Source organism: Balaenoptera ricei, chromosome 14 (assembly GCF_028023285.1).
Source record: "Balaenoptera ricei isolate mBalRic1 chromosome 14, mBalRic1.hap2, whole genome shotgun sequence".
Taxonomy (NCBI): Eukaryota; Metazoa; Chordata; class Mammalia; order Artiodactyla; family Balaenopteridae; genus Balaenoptera; species Balaenoptera ricei.
The window spans coordinates 12,253,370-12,271,415 of record NC_082652.1 but is presented as its reverse complement, the minus strand read 5'-3'; the positions used below and the strand labels follow the sequence as shown (position 1 = coordinate 12,271,415).

Here is an 18,046-nt window from a genome sequence, read left to right as displayed (position 1 = left end):
CCCAGCAAGTCCCTACCACCCTCAGATCCAAGGAGAGCAAGACCCCTGGAGAGAGTGAGGACGACGAAGAGAGGAGAGGAAGAACGAGGCTGACAGGGCTTCCATCCCCCACGGAGAAGGGTCACTACACACAGTAGAAGAGCTCCCCGTTAGGAAATCAAGTTGCGTCTTAAAAAACAAAAAGGTTAAAGATATGGTTCAGCCTTCGGTTCTCGCTGCGATGGGCCTCAGTCGCTGCTGCATCGGGTCAGGTCCCCTCCAGGTGCACCCCCGCTGCTCCGAGAAGCGGGGCTCACGGCGCTGTGTCCTCTGCAGCCGCGCGGGGGCGGACGCCGGGGCACTCACCTCTTATGCTTCATAATGAGCCCAATGGCATAGCAGACGTCTCTGTGCTTCTCGTGGGAGCGGAGCTTCACCTCCACGCCCACCTCCTCCTTCTTGCGCTCAATGTGCTCCAGCGTGTGCTGCACCAGATAGCCCACCGCCCCGTGCTGCCCGGGGTCTAGGGTTTGGATGTGCTGGAGGATGTCAAGCACCTTCAAGACAAGACAGAAAGACTAGGAGATAATATTTTCATTTAGGCCTTTTCTTTTTCCTGGCAAGGGATTTAGACCTACATAACCTGAGGAAGGGCAGCGAGGCGAGCCGGGCTGACGGCCCGAGTCTCCGTTACCCACAGGCTCTCACCCCGTCGGTGCTCTGTACGCCCAGAGTCACTTCACGTGCTGGGGACTGGCCCCGGCATCCAAATCCAACCAGCGTGAGTGGGAGGAACTCTATAGAAACATGGGGACCGGAGTCCGCACAGGATGGGGATGCGAGGGTCTGTCGGACTAGGTGAACTCTTAACAGGTTCCAACATCCTTGGTGAGCGGGGGGACTCAATTTCTCACACACAGAAAGGAAACATTTTCAACCTGCCACTCATGAATTGAGAGGAAAAAGAAATGTGAAGCTGCTTCAATCAAGGTCAAGAGGCTGAGTGATAGACTGGCCTCAGTGCTGCAGGAGAGGGGAAGGGGTCACAGGGAGGGCACTGGAGTGATGGACGCAAATCAGCACAGTTCATTTATGATGCTATATGTGAAGAATGAAGATGTGCGGAGCAGGGTTCTGAAATCCTACTGGTCGCTTCAATGACTTTAACTCACAGCACAATTCAGTGTTCAGGTGGACGGGGAAACCCCGTCTCCCCGCAACTTATGCGACTAGCTGGCAGAGCAGAACTGCCCGACCCCAAGCCTCTACTCTTTCTACTGCACCCAGTGCCTCTACGGAAAAATACAAGTTCAAGGAACGCTAACACATGTGAACAATCAGCAAGCCCCGCTCGCTCACAGCTCAGCCGAGGGCCTGTGACACGGGTCTCCTCCTACTTACGGACGCTGAGGAGACAGAGCAGCCTGGACTCTAGGCCCGGATCAGCCACACTCGCTGTTTTTACCCTTGAATTAATTGATTCACTTGTCAAATAATGATTAATAACTGCCCTATTTCCTGATACATTGTGAGCCTATAAAAGTGTCGTGAAAACTACAGCTTTATGCAATGTAACATATTAATTTAAAACCCAATCTTGTCTTCCAGAATGAGATTTGCAGGATCTCAATAGTTACTGAATACTTATTCTCTGCTGGTCACTGTGCCAAGCCTGTCACATTTTTTACTTCATTTAATCCTCCCAACTTGAAGGTCAGCAGTCCAGTCACTGCCAATTTCAAAAGGAATCAGACACAAACAGAGCCGCTCTCCAGGCCATCCTATATAACCGCATCAGGACATTGGATTTATATCAATAGCATGATTCCCATTTAATCTAAACACAGGAGACCTGCAACAAATTTTTATACTCGACTTAAATCACTCAAATCTCCCCCTTGTAAGACTCGTACTAGCTGCAGCCGGAAAACCTGCTCATTCTGGACTTCACCCTTGACCCCCCCTCAGCAACAGAAGGTCCTGCTCCTGTCTCAGCCTTACTGCACTCAAGCACAGTAGTCGTGGCAGGGATCTTCTTGCTTATTCGATTTTACCCTTTAACAGAAAACAATAAACTTATTCAAACAGTAGCACTATGCTTAGGAGCCCTTACCACCCTATTCACAGCAATATGTGCCCTCACCCAAAACGACGTTAAAAAAATTGTCGCCTTCTCCACTTCCAGCCAATTAGGCCTAATAATGGTAACAACTGGCATCAACCAACCCTATCTAGCATTCTTGCACATGTTCACACATGCTTTTTTTTTAAGGCCCTACTATTCATATGCTCCAGATCTATTATTCACAGCCTGAACAACGACCAAGATATTCGAAAAATAGGAGGCCTATTCAAAGCTATACCTTTCACCACAACAGCCCTTATTATTGGAAGTTTAGCACTGACAGGAATACCTTTCCTCACTGGCTTCTAAAGGCCTGGTCACTGAAGCTGCTAACACATCTTACACCAACGCCCGAGCCCTGCTAATAACTCCAGCTGCCGCCTCCCTCCCAGCTGTCTGAAGTGCTCGCGTTCCCTTCTTCACCCTGCTAGGACCACCTCACTTCTCTCCCTTAACCTCAACCAATGAAAACAGCCCACTCCTAATTAACTCCATCAAACTTCTTACTAATTGTGTTTTTGCCGGATTTATTATCTCCAACAACATCCCCCCAACAATGGTCCCCCTAATAACCACGCCCCCATACCTAAAATTAACTGCCTTTACAGTGACCATCCTGGGCTTTGTGCTAGCACTTGAAATTAACCTGAACACACAAGACTTAAAATTTATTTACCCCTCAAATACCCTCAAGTTTTCTAGTCTTTTAGGGTATTTCCCCACTATCATGCACCGTTTACCTCCCTACCTAAACCTATCATAAGCCAAAAATCAGCATCCTCCCTCTTAGACTTAATCTGACTAGAAAATATTTTACCGAAAACCACATCCCTTATTCAATTAAAGCCCTCCACGCTAGTTAAGCAACTTGCCTGAGGTCATGGGGTTGTGAAGACGTGCAGTGAGGATGTGGACCCAGAGCTGACTCGCAACTCCAGGTCTCAGTCACCTTCACATCAAAGCAGGAAGAGGAGTATTTTATTTTAATTGACTGTTAGGAAAATTTTCAAACACATAAAAAATGGACAGAGTGGTATAACCCCAAGTAGCAGACCCAGCTTCAACCAGTACCAGCCAGGAGCCAATCCCACCCACTTGCCACCCCCTGTAGTGGCCTTGTAATGTAGGGCCAACACTAACAACAGTTGTCCCTTGTAGCTAAAAGCATCTGATTTCACAGTAAGCTTCTTGTGTTCCCCTCCGCAGTTCCAACTAGTTACTGCTGACAACTTTCCTATAGACACAGCCTCCCCTCTGTTCCTGGCAGCCCCTTCCCACCAGATAAGTGAAAGAAACATAACGTGGAATCTTCAAAGCATAAAGGAAGTCTTGAACTCAGAGTATCCGAGGAGGAGATAAGGTTCAGGGATGATTACTCCCGTCCTTCCCTTGGTGTGAGGATGATAGGGTGAAGGGAGACGGCAGAAACGGAGAAGGCACCATGAGATGTGCCCGGTGTGTTTCCAAAAGCCCGTGCTGACAGTGGGGCACCATGACGTCTACAGCTAAATGTCTAGGCCTAGAATCCCAAGAGCCCACAACCTTCAGAGTAGAGATCTTGGAACAGGGGCGTCTATTGCCCACGACTGGCAACTTGTTCTGTAAAGGGCCCGAAAGTAAATATTTTCGGCTTTGTGGGCCATATGGTCTCTGACTCAACTACTCCCCTCTGCCGCTGTGGCTGAAAAGCAGCCAGAGACAGTCCACAGACAAACGGACACGGCTGTGTGCTGACAAAACGAATTCACAAAGCCAGCCGGCTCTGGGCCCAGGGGCCAGAGTTTGCAGACCCTGCTCTGTCCTCTTAACTGCAGGTTTCCCCTGACATGTCTCTGAAGCTCTTGGCTCCATCCTCTGGACGTCCACTTCTGTGGGCTCTTCCACGTTTGGGACTTCAGCTACCAGATGCTGATGCCAAGAGCGCCCACCAAACGCGGTACTCCACGGCTCCGGGTCATGCCAATCAACACATCCCAGACGGAACACTGTCTCCTACCCCGAAAGAGGTCTGCTCCCCACACACTTCAACTTTTGAAGTGGCCACCCTTATTGGAAAATTGGGATATTCTCTTCGAGCCTCCTTCCTCGTTCACAGCTAACGAATTTCTGTCATTTCTTAATCATTCATTCAAATAAAATGTTGTGAGCACCTACTGGGTGGCAGGAATTGTGCTGAGAGCAAGGGGAAGAGCTACAGTAAAGAACAAGACATGGTCCCTGTCCTTAAAGAGCACGGTCTCGTGGGGAAGGGTGGCTAAGCAGCTGCGAGACACTCCTCCGCACAAGCTTTGTGGAAGGGCGCGCTCAGGGCCGTCAGGGTGCAGAGGGGCAGGGAGGGGTTTCAGAGGCAAGGGCTAAGCCGGCGGCTCAGCAGGAGTTAGCCGGCAGATGGAGCTGAGGGACACGAAAGGTGTTCTGGGCAGAGATGCAGCGTGTGCAGAGAACTGAGGCAAGAGCACAGCACAGATGCAGGACGTGGTTGTAGCAGCAGAGTGGATATAGGGAAACGCAGGCAGGCAGGGCCGGGCCGCCAAGAACCCAGCAGGCCTCGGTGGAGAGCACGAGCCTGGTCTTCCAGGCAACGGGGGAGCCACTCAGAGGGCCCTGAGCAGCGAAGAGACGTAACTGACATTTTGTCATGATCACTCTGGCTACAGTGTTTAAAACATGTTCAAACGGTCTCAGAGGAGAAGGAAGGAGACTGAAGGAGCCTGAAGGAAGGAGACTGAAGGAGACACAGCCGCCGACAGGCATCTGGATGTGTTGGCCTGGAGCCCAGGGTCCAGGCAGGAGATCAGAGATTTGGGAGCCGCTGACCTACAGATGGTAACTGAGGTAAGGTGAGATCACTGAGGGGAACCGTGCACAGAAGAAAGAAGTCTAGAAACTACCCCACAGTGTAGAGCCTTAAAGGGAGAGACAGAGGACGGGAAAGGGAGAGACAGGACAGCAACTAGCGAGAGCCTGGGAACAGGGGACCAGAATCAAAGGAACAGAGTGTTTTGAGCGGGGGGACAACCTCCAAGTGATCAAGAAAGATAAGGAAAGACAAGTGTCCACTGGATTTGGCAACAAAGAGAAGGTTCAGCAAGAGGGGGTCACGGGCTTCCAGTTCACGCGGGGGGGAGGGGTGGGAACAGAGCCCCACGCTCTGTGCAGTGCGGGGGAGGTGAGGGGGAGGCCGTCACAAGGACCCTGGCCAGGCTGGGAGCAGAGAGGTAAGATGGAGCCGCGGGGAAAGCCAGGGGCTGTCGTCAGAGGCTTCTCCTTCTCTTTTTTCAAAGATGAGGGAGACCTGAGTATGTTTAATGCTGACAATAGAAGTAGAAACAGGGAGCTGCAGATACAGGAGAAGAAATAAAGGAGAACTTAATAGTCCAAGGACAGGCAGCAGGTTGGATCCAGAGCACATGGAGTTTTGCCTTGGAAAACTGAGGGACATCTTTTCCGCTCAATGTGGAAAATGGAGGGAAGGGATAACTACGGATCGGAACAAGGATGTAGGTTTAGCAGCAGGAGTAGAAAATGCCCTTCTGCTGGCTTCTTCAGAAACAATCTCGCCTTGGCCCTGGTCCACAGGGGTGAAGCGTGTGGGTGGGCTGTGAATCTGAACGCCTGATGCCATCAACTTCTGTGCGGGAGACCTTGGCAAACTACTTTTCTCAGTGCCTCGGTTTCATTATTTGTAAAAGGGCAAAAAACAAAACAAAACAAAATGAAACAACAGTAGCCACCCCAAAGGGCTGGCAGAAGGGACTGGAGGTGTGCAGCACTGAGCTCTCCCAGCCGCCCCACCACTGGAGGAACCTACTTCCCTGTGCTCTGAAATCGTTCCCCGGCCTTCTAGGGCCACCTCAAACCCTTCCTCCGGAAAGGACCCTTTTCTAACTGCTTCCACACCCCCTGGAGCCTTCCTCACTGCGGGCCCCAGCTCTCCTCCGCTGTCTTGGGGTCCTTCCTGCAGTTGCAGCACAGTTCATGGAGGCGAGACAGTTGCCACACATGGGGAAGGAGCCACTTTCCCTTCCTGATCTTAGATGCAGGGAGCGTCTAGGTGCCTGACCCCAGCAGCCCATGAATGGTCATCATGGGGAAAAATTTTCTGCGTGTGACAATTTTGGAACTTGTTCCAGTGACATCTGTTTGGAAGGAAGGCAATCCTGACCATCTGAGGAGGATACCAAGGAAATTCCCCCAGAGGCAGCACAGGAGCCCTAAACTGAGCCTGTCATCAAAGGAAAGGATGCCAGGGCTTCTACAGACGTTCATCCCAAAGGCGACGTCAACCCTACTCCTTCTAAGGCTGATGTGTAATTTAAGTAGAGAATCTACTTATGAGGAGCCATGCTTTGAAAGGATCTCTGCATTTTACAAATTATCATGAAATTCCTGAACTAATGTACAGTATAAAGTGAAAGGAATTAGTTATGTATATCCTGGTATCAAAAATAAATCAAGTAAAAAGTAAAAGTAAACTATTCAATTCTGGACAAGGTCGTGGGAAGCAGGTGGTGACCCTGGTAGAGAGCCTAGTGTTCCAGTAACTCTTCTATCGGATCACATGGGTGTCCTGGGCTGTAGATGACATCTGAAGACAGGGGCTCAGGGATTTTCCTACTAATGCATCCTTTCCTAGAACTACAGTAGATCTTTGACACTGTCAATAAATGAGGAAATGTACATGTAAGCAACGGTGAGTCATTGAGATTATTTACTTTCTCAAGGAAGATTTTACCACTCTCTAGTGACAGGGCTGATGATTTTATGGTGATGTTCCTGTGAGAGCTTAGAATTCAAGCCTCTCACCCGGCTGTCTAAACAAAGTGGACCATTAACATATTCCCAGGGACAAGCAGGGGCGTGACGGGGGCGAGCAGCTGCTCCTGCACTGTGCTGCGCGGCTGGAAGCACACACGTGCTGCACCCGCAGCTCTTGAGCAGTGGTGCTGACCCCAAACACGGTGGCCTCTGACAGGGCTGCCTGCTGGCCAAAGGGGGCGTCACAAACCTGAGAGATCCAAGTGCAACAGTAAAACCCAACGGTTTCCAAAGGCATAAGCAGTCCTAAAAGCATCCAGCAGCTGGACCTGAACACATCTAAGATCTCACTTTCCTACGCCTTGCAGGGCTATTTACATGTGGTCAATTTCATTGCTAACAGCACAGCTGGAGGATGAATATGGAAACTTCTGCTTCCCCTTGAGAAGGGTGACTTGGGGAAAATACATCTTTGGGGCACCAGTGGGTCAGTGGTAGGGCCGAGGCCTTGTGGTTCTGGGAGTTTAAGGCGCTGACCACAGAGAAAATGGGCAATTCCTGGCAGGATAACTAATTTTTAGTAGAATAAAAGGAGGCAAAAAATTAAATCGATGGGTCAAAACCAGGAGACTGTGAATAAATCTGTGTTTATCCTCCAGGTTAATACAAGGATAAACTTGTAAGCGCTGCCTTTCAGCTAGGAGTTCCCTCTCTAAGGCAGGTGAAAAGCATCAAAGTAAAATAATTACCTTCTCTGGCCAGATGCCCAGGTGGAAATAGAGCCTGGCTTGGAGGAGGAGGAGCTGCACCTGGTCCGGGTACATCGCCAGGTACAGATCCAGGGAGTCCCTCAGGAGCTGGTACGACTGGTCGATGCCTTCCCTGTGAGGAAAGAAATCTGTGTTTTATCCTGTTTGCTTCCGAGCTAAGACCCTCTTTTTCAAGGCCCAGATTTTAAAAGTAATGGACACAAATCCCACACGTTCTCTGATTCTGATACTTCCTCTCTTCAGCAAAGTTACAACACTCTTAATAAAAAAAGATACACAAGAAACAGAAATTTCGTACTCCACTAAGTTAAAATTGTAACCGTTTTCCTTACGGAGTCACCTCGATAACACTGTACATAAATTAAGAATGGACTCTGAATAGGTGGAGCACTGAGGACTTCCAGGTCAGTGAAACTCTTCTGGATGATACTACAGTGGTGGGTACACGTCATTACATACTTGTCAAAACCCACAGAATGTACACCAGCAACAGCAAACCCTAATGTAAACTACGGACTTTGAGTGATAATGACGTGCCGAGGTAGGTTCATCAACTGTAACAAACGCCCTGCTCCCGGCGCGCGGTGGGGGCGGGGGTTGAAATGAGGGAGGCTGTGTGTGCCCAGAGGCAGGGGGTAGACAGGAACTCTCTGTACTTTCTGCTCAGTTTTGCTGTGAACCTAAAACTGTTCTTAAAAAAATAAAATTAAAAAAAAAATTCTGCCAATAGGCAGAAAACTAATACTCCAATATATAAATTTCTATTTTTCCTGTAAGACAATTTTCCATGGACTCAGAAGCAAGATTGTTTCATACTTTTGTTTTCTTACCTAAGTGATAGAAAGGTATAAATTAAAAGACAGCAAAGCACTAGGAGGTGAAAAATAATTGTTGCCAGTCTAAACTATTCTTGTTACTGGAGAATGCTTTCAGCATTTATAAAAGAGAACTCGCCCAAGTCCACTGCAAAGATCTCAAAGAAAAGTCACTTAGCACATCCTAAGTCTGGACAGCATTACATCACGGGAACCAGTTTTTTCCCACGGTGGGTAGATAGCTGCAGCGGTCCCAACTGTGCCACACAGCATCCGCTGCGTCTCTGTATCACAGGCAGGCTCATTAAATACAATTCTCTGTAAGGTAATTTGCACCTCCAAAGACGCACACGCCGCGGAAATACTGGAAAATCAAGAAAACCTTACCGCTTTCCCAGGCTTAAAAGGTTTCCCACCATTCGCTGTAACACCTTCTTTACATTCACCACCCCGTACAGCGCTGCAGTCACATGCTGGCCGATCAGGTATTCGCATTCTTTCACTGTCAGCTGCTTGCCTTTCCCAAAAGCATCTATGTAGATGTAGTCAAAGATGTCCAGGGTTGCCCTATCCAAAGAGCACACGTAGTGAGTCGTATCTCAGATTAGAGCTGAACAAGTCAATATTTAAAACTCCGTAATAAGTAGCTCAAATCAGAGACTGAATGTTAACACAGTGGCATTTCTACTGAAAATATCAAGGCCTTGCCCAAAGTCTGAAATCTGACCTCTATACACACTCTGCTGTATTAAGATTGCAGTACACTGATACTTGAGAAATAGCACTGGTTTATGCCATTTAATATAGTTTTTTCGAGATTAACTCTAAAACTCACTGCCAGGCCTATCTATCAGAAGTCTGGTTGAGAGAAATATTTCTGGAATGCCTGAGACAGTCTATTAATTTCACAGAGTAGCAGCAGTTAACGTCTGTGGATCCCGGGCCCCTTGAGGCTGTGATGACAGTTATGGGGCCTGGGGCCACAAGGATTCTGGCCTCAGCTCTGCAGATGCGCTCGGGAGGCTCAGGCTGGGACCCTGCTCCAGACCCCGGAGAGCTGTGTCCCTGGCCTCCACCTCCCGCTCCTCCCATGGAACTGCTCTCTGCGACCTGAGCTCTCGCACGTGGGGGTGGCCCACGCCGAGCCAGGCGGGTAGGCGGTCACATAAGCAGGTTCTCACCGCAGGACCTCTAACGATACTGCATTCACCCTAGGAGGACTCCTGAGGGATTGAGGTGGGACTTTGTTTCAGGGATGGCTGTGTTTTTTTTCTTTGAGCAACTGTTTCACTTTGATAGAGACTTTCTCTTGGGCAGCTAAAAAGCCCAGTCAGATTTCTTCTTTGAGTCGTATTAATAGCCTGCCTTTAGCAAGACATATATAATTGTTCCAGAAATAAGGAATGCTCTTCAACCCTTTTTTTGAGTCTAGGAGAACCACACAAATGCACACAAGTTTATAGGCAAAAATTCTAAATAAAATATGAGCAAATCAAACACAGCAATGTATTATAAAAATCGATATGAGTAAGTTAGATGTTCCTTGAGAATGAAAGGAGGATTGAACACTAAAAAATTTCACCACATGCAGCCTAAAAGAGAAAAACCACATCCTATCTGTAGACACAGAAAAGAAATTTTTGGGGAAAAAAATCCTAGTTATTAATAAACCTCTTAGCAAATTACGACTTAATTATTTTCTTTCCTTTTTTTTTAACCGTATCGTGCGGCATGCAGGCTCTTAGTTCCCCGACCAGGGATGGAACCCGTGCCCCCTGCAGTGGAAGCGTGGAGTCCTAACCACTGGACTGCCAGGGAATTCCCAAATTACAACTTTAGAAGGCAGCTTTGATCATCTCAGTGAAAGGTACTGCTCCCAAACATCATGTTTGAGATGAAATTTTAAAGTCATACCCAAGGCAGAGTGCCTGCTATCCCTGTTTCTATTCACTGCGTACAAGAGGACCTAGCCAGCAGAATAAGTAAAAGAGACACAAACATACAACAGCTGGAAAAAAAAGAAATAAAACTGTCACAATTCAGACAATATGACTGTCTACATAGAAAAGTTGAAAGATCTAGCAAATTATTAGCACTAGTAACTGATTCAGCAGAGGTGCTGATAATCAGACCCAGATCTAAGTCATCAACCATGCCCCTGTACACCACCAATACATAGACAGCGTAATTTAAACAATTATCATTTATACACAGACAGCGTAATTTAAACAATTATCATTTATAATAGCAACAAAAAGTTAAGGTACCCAGGAATAAATCTAGCAAGATATCAAAGAGCTAGATGTAGAAAACAATAAAATCTTTTTAAGGACATTAAAGATGACTTAAACGTGGAAGGAGATGTGTTTACAGACAGACAGACGGAGTAGGGAAACGCAAGCAGGCCATACTCCTCATGGGAATCCACGGATCCGTAGGAGCTCTGGGCCCAGCTACCATACCAGAGCTTCGAGGTGCCTGACAAACGGATTCTAAAGCTGCACATGGACATCAGGCTAAGAGGAGCCAGGGCGATTCTAAAGGACTCTGTGGGGGCCTCGCCCTACCAGTCATTAGGACTAACGATAAAGCCACAGTCAACGTGACATTATGGTCTTGGTGCAGACACAGAGACCACGGGAGCAGAGTCCTGTCAGGACGCAGAGGGCCGCAGCCCAGCAGCTGTGCGCTCTCCCACCACCCTCCCGGCCTCTCCCCAGCGGGCCAGCCCTTTATGGGTCTCAGTGTTTGTGTCTGCCAGGTGCTTGGGGTGCTAACAAACCACTTCATTGTTCATCTGCATTGTGGTGTATGCTCACTGTAGCCTAAAGAAGGAAAAACAATCCTGTTACCACACACAAATGTGCCCAGCAATAGGTCACTGTGGTAAATAACATGGTAATTGGTGTTTTAAATGCTTTATATCATGCAGAAATCCTTGGTGGACCATTATATAAGCATTTAAGAATATTTTAGAGATATTTGGGGAAATTGGTTGGGTTATTCAGGGAGAGGGAATGAGCTGAAAAAGCACTTTTCTCATTTAAAATAATGGAAAATGGGTGCCTGCTATCCAAAAGAGAAACCATCCAATACACTTTAAGGAACAGATTATATTTGGGAAACAAGGGAAGCCTGTACTCGCTATTCAAGGAAACATACACATGTAATGAAATATTAAAATTTGCATGGAAATAACAAATACTTTCAAACTAACTGGCAGTTACCTCTAGAGAGAAGAGGAGGGAAAGGGATAAGGAAGAATACCGAGGAGGCGCCAACTTATAGACAAGTTTTATTTCCTAAACCCGGAGGTGGAAATATAGAGACCAGCATGAGAAATTCCACCAGGCGTGTAAAGCACTGGGTTCTCTCATTTAACCCTCCAAACCACTTTATGAAAAACATTAGCCCCATTTTACACAGGAAGAAACTGAGGCTCAGAGGAAGCCAGGTCTGAATTCAAACTTCAAAGCTCAGCTACTTTCTATCATTCCACTCATCACTTCACCAAAGAGTACCACAGCCAGTCATTAAGAAGTAGTTTGAAATAATAGGATGTAATTAAATAACTTTGTTTCTTTTCCCTCTAGATGGCACTTTTAAAGAGACCGTCTCTCTAGCCTATACCTGAAAAGGAGCTTTATGTCCAATAGGACACCAGGTCTAAAAAAAGAGAACAAAATAGAACTCATTAACCTGGTCTGCAAAATGCACATCAGGTCACCAACCTTGCCTAAAAGGAGTGCCACTGCTGAGAACTTGAATATTTGCTTTTGCACATGGATGAAGAACTTGGGCCCAGTTCCCTCTCCCCTGCTTCTCCCTCCCTCCTTCCCTCTCTTCTGGAGGGAGATTTTATGGAAGACTGGGAAGTAACAGTTTCTTTAAGAACTCTTTGTACTGATTTGCTTTGGAACAAAGGGACTCTGTGATTGACATAAGATCCTGAACTCTTAGTCCTGTTCTTTAAAATTAAATGTTTTCTCTGAGATAACTGGAGATTCACATGCAGCTCTGAGAAATAAGACAAAGATCCAGAGTGCACTTTTCCCACGAGCAGATTACGGACGTGGATACAGTCAAGAGCAAACCAGTTCCATCACCACCCTAGGCCCCCTTTTAACCTCTGTTGTTACATCTCCTCTCAGCACAGTGGAAATGAATCCTCAGGGCAATCACGATGTGTCACGGATGGCTCACCCTTCTGCACCTTGGCACCACCTTAATAAGAAGTGACTGGGGAAGTTGACAGGCTCCAGTGGGACCCCCAACTGCCGGGCAATCGTCAGGTAGAGCAGAGACATGCTGATTGGGATTCCAGTTCTGCGGATTAAAACCTAGAGGAGAAGAGAAGGCTTTAGCTTCACAGAGATGAACCACACCTTCTCACCCCTTCCCCACACCTTCTCAGTGGGCACCTACTGTGCATCAGGTGAGAGGACAGGTTTTCAGGCTTAAGTGGATGAATATTTCATTTACTTAGATCAGGGCTCTCGGACTACAGTCCATGGCCAAATCGGGCCCACCACCTGTTTTTGGATGGCTTGCATAAGAAGAGTTTTAATATTTCTTAATGTTTAAAAAAAGTCAAAAGAATACTATTTCATGAAACATGAAAACTATATGAAATTCACATGTCCATGTCCACATACAACGTTTTACTGGAACACAGCCACATGCCTTTGTTTCTGTATGGTTTGTGCCTTCTTTCGCTCGACCACGGCAGAACCGAGTGGTTAGGACAGAGGGCACATGGCCTGCAGAGCCAAGGGGAATCACTGTCTGGCCCTTCACAGAAAAAGTGTGCAGACCTGTGATTTAGGCCCTCCTTCTTCTAGGAAGAACGTAAGGCCATTTCAAATAATGTGTGTAAGATACGACAAAAGAAAATACAAGTCTCGTAGAGAGCAACAGAACAGATACGAAAACGGAGACAAGTAGGAAGCAAATAAAAAACAAGCATCAATGATGCAGCTGGTCATGTATTTCCTCCAGTCTTCCTGGAAGCCAGTGCAAAAAGGAAGACCTGGTTAGTTTCATAGTTTAGTGTTCACAAGATGCAAACGGACCACACTGAGTCAGAGAAGTCCAATTTCTAGTCAAGAATTTACCTCAAGGGTTTTCAGACAGAGGATGCTCTGTGATGAAGTAGGCAAAAGCCACAGCAATACCCTCATAGTAGAGGCAAAAATGAGTTTCACTGGGCATTGAGAGATGAACAAAATCTATTACTTGCCCTCAATAACTGTACAGTTTATCAGAGATAAGCTTAATATATATATGTAATTATTACATTTTCTATTATACACACATTTACCTGGTGCATATATAAGTTTAGGGCATTGTAGTAATCCATTCGGTTCCCCTTGAACTTCAGTTGGTCATAAAGGACGTAGTTCATGGCATCCAGCACCTGGCTCTGGAGTTCTATTTCCATTATCATGGAGGATTCACCTGAAATACAGAGACCTACTCTGAGGACACAAGCACAAATAATGTTGTGACCAGTGTCCCAAATAACCTTTAACATGCAGACACTGGCAATGTCCTAAGAATATACATCAGGTGTTACCAATCCAGGGTGGAAAAGAGAATACGTATTTGAGGTCTTTTACATCATCCAGGTGAATATGTGGTTGTATCATCAGTCGATTTTTTGGGACATAATGGGAAGGCACTGCAGAATTCCCCAAATTAATCAATTACTCTATGTTTTCTTTTGCAAATACAGCTGGATCCAAAGCAATTCCACACCTGCCTTGAAGGCCAAGCTGGGGTGGCGACTATTTATGCCCCGGAGGGTTTTGCAAACAAGCTCCACGATGCTGTCAATCTGGGCCTGAATGTCTCTGAGGCTGATGTCGGAGAGAGGATTGCAGTACTGGTCAATATACACTGCACCTGAAATGAACAAGAATTACTGAATGAACTCCTACTTCTACCTTTTCTTATTAGTGGTCATTCACCCCCGACTCCTGGGGCCATGGCTCTTTACACCACTCCTCCAGATGTGGTTCCTATCGTGGATGTCAGGTCTGGCTGCTAATACACTGAGAAGGAACAACATTCTTACACAAAGGAGATTACATTTCATTATTATTATTATTTTTTTAATATACCAAAACTCTCTCAGAGGTCATGGACTCAAAGAACTGTGTGATACATGCCATATCTCCACAGTCTACTAGGAAGAGAAATAAATACACTAAAGGAGATCTTTTCAAGCTACTTCTCTCTCCCTAATTTTCTTATAGTTCAAAATCCAACAACTCTGAAAACTTATAAGACAGTTCATTGAGACTTAAAAAAAAAAAAATAGTTGAAAGCCCTCAAAATGTCAGATATACCATTTCAACAAATTATTCCTCTGAAAGGTGAGCCAGTAAATGGACTTTGGAGATAACTGGACTTTGAAATTAAATAGTTACACTCAGGAAACCCACAGCTAAAAAGTTGTACAGAGCACACCAGAGACACTGTCTCTCGAAAATCACTACTCTTCACCACCTTAGGTTACTTTTTAATCCGAGACCCAGTGGGCTAACCTGCTCATCTGTTATAGGACGTTTTCACTCGGGAAGCTGCAGAGTCACTTTAAATTCAAGAGATCTCAAACCAGCTCGGGACCTGGATCCCCTACTTACACCCCAGTGGGTTATCAAGAGACCTGGACACCAGCCCCAGTTTTGCCACCAGCCAGGGACTGGCACCTGGGCCTCCTCGGGACTCAGTTCCCCACCTGTCGGCTGAAGGGATTTATGCTGCACAGCTCCGCAGCCTGTTCTATCCAACTGCTGCTTCTTAGACTTCGTCAATGGCATCAGATGATTCTAGTTGGTCACCAAGGATCAAAACCTTGGAGACAATTTCTATTCACTCAACTAGTTAAAAACCTTCAACAGCTACCCAATGTCCACAGCACTGATGTGAATGGGCTGCTGAAAATTATAATATTAATATTTGAAAGATGAAAGAGAAGTAATTGTTTTCATAAATAAAGCTTGTCAAGTTATTCTTGACTGTGGAATAAACAGAAGATGCCTCGTAACTCCGGGATGCGTATGTGAAGATTCCAGGGTGGTGAGGGTATTTTATTTTAATGAACTGAAGCAGATACTTCATGTCCTTCTGGATGGTATAATCAGCAAGATCAATCAATAAGAATCTGTGCTACGCACTGTGGAGTATGTCCTGATCATAACATAAGGACAAGGAACACAAGAAACACGGTGACTATTAAAGAAACAACCTGTACACACAGGAAACAGAAAGGATGGATAGGGTTTACTAGCCACTGCTACTGTATTAGGTCTGAGGCAGTAAAATCTGCAAGTGTTGCAGTTATCAGGGAAACTTAATGCAAGTGAAACCTGAAATGAACTTGGAGGGTGAGTAGGATTTAGGAGGGAATTCTAAGGAAAAGGGATATCACGAATGAGGAAGTGAAGCCAGGTGTATGCGTATGGCACCAGTGAGGACAGTGGCCTGGCTGGAGCAAATGGGACATTTTAGAGAGTGATGGGGAAAGGCCTGACTGAATTATGGAGGGCACTGAAAGCAGGCAGAGATTTAATTTAAAAAAGGAAATCAGCTGGCCACGTCGCAGGCTCACATGGAGTGCTGAAAAGGCTGGGTTTCAGACTAGGCCGGCACTGTACGCTGGCTGACTTGAGAGCAGGAGGGGGCGATGCCCATGAAAGCAAGTATCACTTAGAAAGCTGCTGCTGGGAGAGGTGGCAACGGCCTGCGTGAGACCAAGAACAGAACGGAGACACGACTGAGAAACGCTGGGAAGGAAAAAGAATCAACGAATTGGGTAAGTTGCTGGGAGTAGGGAATGAAAGTGAAGGAAGAGTCGTATCTGTATTTCATAACCATAACTTGTGGGAGTGTTTGTGTAATATGCTAGGAATTTAAAATAGTTTTTAAAAAATGAAGTCACATTTTGTTCTTGTTCAACTCAGTAGGAACAGAAAGTTCTTCCCTTCATCTTGCCTGTCCACTGGACTTCTTTCCACTCACTTCTCGTTATGGACAAGGAGACTCACTGACGTGCAAGAACATTTTGTCCTCATTAAACTCCAACCAGAGAGGTTAAGGGATTTGCTTGAGGTCACATGGAGACAAAACTGGACACATTTATTTCTGATTTGAAATGAGGCTTCAAAGCTTAGAGAGAAAGGGAATTAACCTCATTAGCTAAAATGTCAGCCTCATGCTTTGAACCGATGATACATCTTTAAATTTATTTACTTATTTTTGGCTGCGTTGGGTCTTCATTGCTGTGCGCGGGCCTTCTCTAGTTGCGGCGAGCAGGGACTACTCTTCGTTGCGGTGCGCGGGCTTCTCATTGTGGTGGCTTCCCTTGTTGCAGAGCACGGGCTCTAGGCGCGCGTGTTTCAGTAGTTGTGGCTCGCAGGCTCTAGAGTGCAGGCTCAGTAGTTGTGGTGCACGGGCTTAGTTGCTCCACGGCATGTGGGATCTTCCCAGACCAGGGCTCGAACCCGTGTCTCCTGCACTGGCAGGTGGATTCTTAACCACTGTGCCACCAGGGAAGCCCGATGGTGCATCTTTAGTAAACACTGTCTCTTTAGCTGGCAGCTAAAGATTTTGACCAGATCTTAGCTCTAAATGTAATCGTTTTGCCTACCTAATTGATCATACCATACAACCCAACCTCCAGAAGCCCATGTAGCACAGTTTACTTTTCCACTGCTTTTCCATCAGGGCCACTTTCACTGCTGCTCTTAAGGACAACTCAGCTGCCTATCAAAATATCAATGTTGAAGTCTCACCTTCAAGATATGATTCATAGTCATCAGGCTGCTGAAGAAAAGCCTTAAGATTATTTAAAATTTTCTGTTGTCGTAGGTAATAAAGAATTTTTTTGGCATAGTATTTCCAGGTCAAAGCTTTTCTGGAAAAAACAAACAAACAAACAAGCAATGAGTCAATAAGAATTAAGATATTAAAATTCTCAATTATCCATTTTTTTACTTCACACTAATCATACCACGTTAAGAGTCTATTTAACAAGAAAAGTGTAATTGGCTCACAAGCATATAGTACTTATTATCATGGAAGCAGACAGCACAATTTAGGGTTTGGCATTTGTAATTTAACACTAAATTAGCTGTGCTGAAATTCAAGAAACAGTTATCCATTTGGCTTCAGATTTACTAACAGGAAATGAAAGAGAAACGTGAAAAGTCAGGGGAGCTGGGTGAGTCTCAGGAGACGGGAGAAAGGCGTTTGGAAGCTTTGCTGGCCGCTCAGTTACCCTGGCAGGGGTAACTCAGGCCTCAGGCTGCTGCCTTTCTCCTTCTACACTCACTGCCATCCCATCCAGTCTCAAGGTTTCAGACACCATCCATACTGACACCCCCCAATTTATTCTCCAGAACAGGTTTTCCCCCTAAACTCCACAGCTGTATATCCGACTGCTACAACCACATCCCACTTCAGCATCTGAGACCTGAACTTTCTTCCCCTCCTAGAGTCACGCCCATCTCAGATAAAGGCAACTCCACCACCCAGGGAGGCCACACCCTCGGAGCCATCCTTGACTCCTTGCTTTCTCTCACAGCCATATTCAG

At 46.2% G+C, this 18,046-nt stretch overlaps 1 protein-coding gene across 2 annotated transcripts in view; it reads right to left on the bottom strand.

Moving 5' to 3' along the window:
* Window positions 1–18,046, bottom strand: part of FBXO21 (F-box protein 21) — a 37,466-nt gene that overhangs the window by 10,327 nt on the left and 9,093 nt on the right. Inside the window, exons 4-10 of one of the 2 annotated variants that reach the window (XM_059894985.1) lie at window positions 17,246–17,367; window positions 14,205–14,351; window positions 13,768–13,904; window positions 12,651–12,787; window positions 8,835–9,014; window positions 7,612–7,744; window positions 346–557 (exon numbers count right to left, since the gene is read on the bottom strand). In XM_059894985.1, coding sequence (XP_059750968.1) covers window positions 346–557; window positions 7,612–7,744; window positions 8,835–9,014; window positions 12,651–12,787; window positions 13,768–13,904; window positions 14,205–14,351; window positions 17,246–17,367 — 1,068 coding nt within the window. The remainder of the gene's footprint in view (window positions 1–345; window positions 558–7,611; window positions 7,745–8,834; window positions 9,015–12,650; window positions 12,788–13,767; window positions 13,905–14,204; window positions 14,352–17,245; window positions 17,368–18,046) is intronic. The other variant, XM_059894986.1, reaches the window with a different exon arrangement.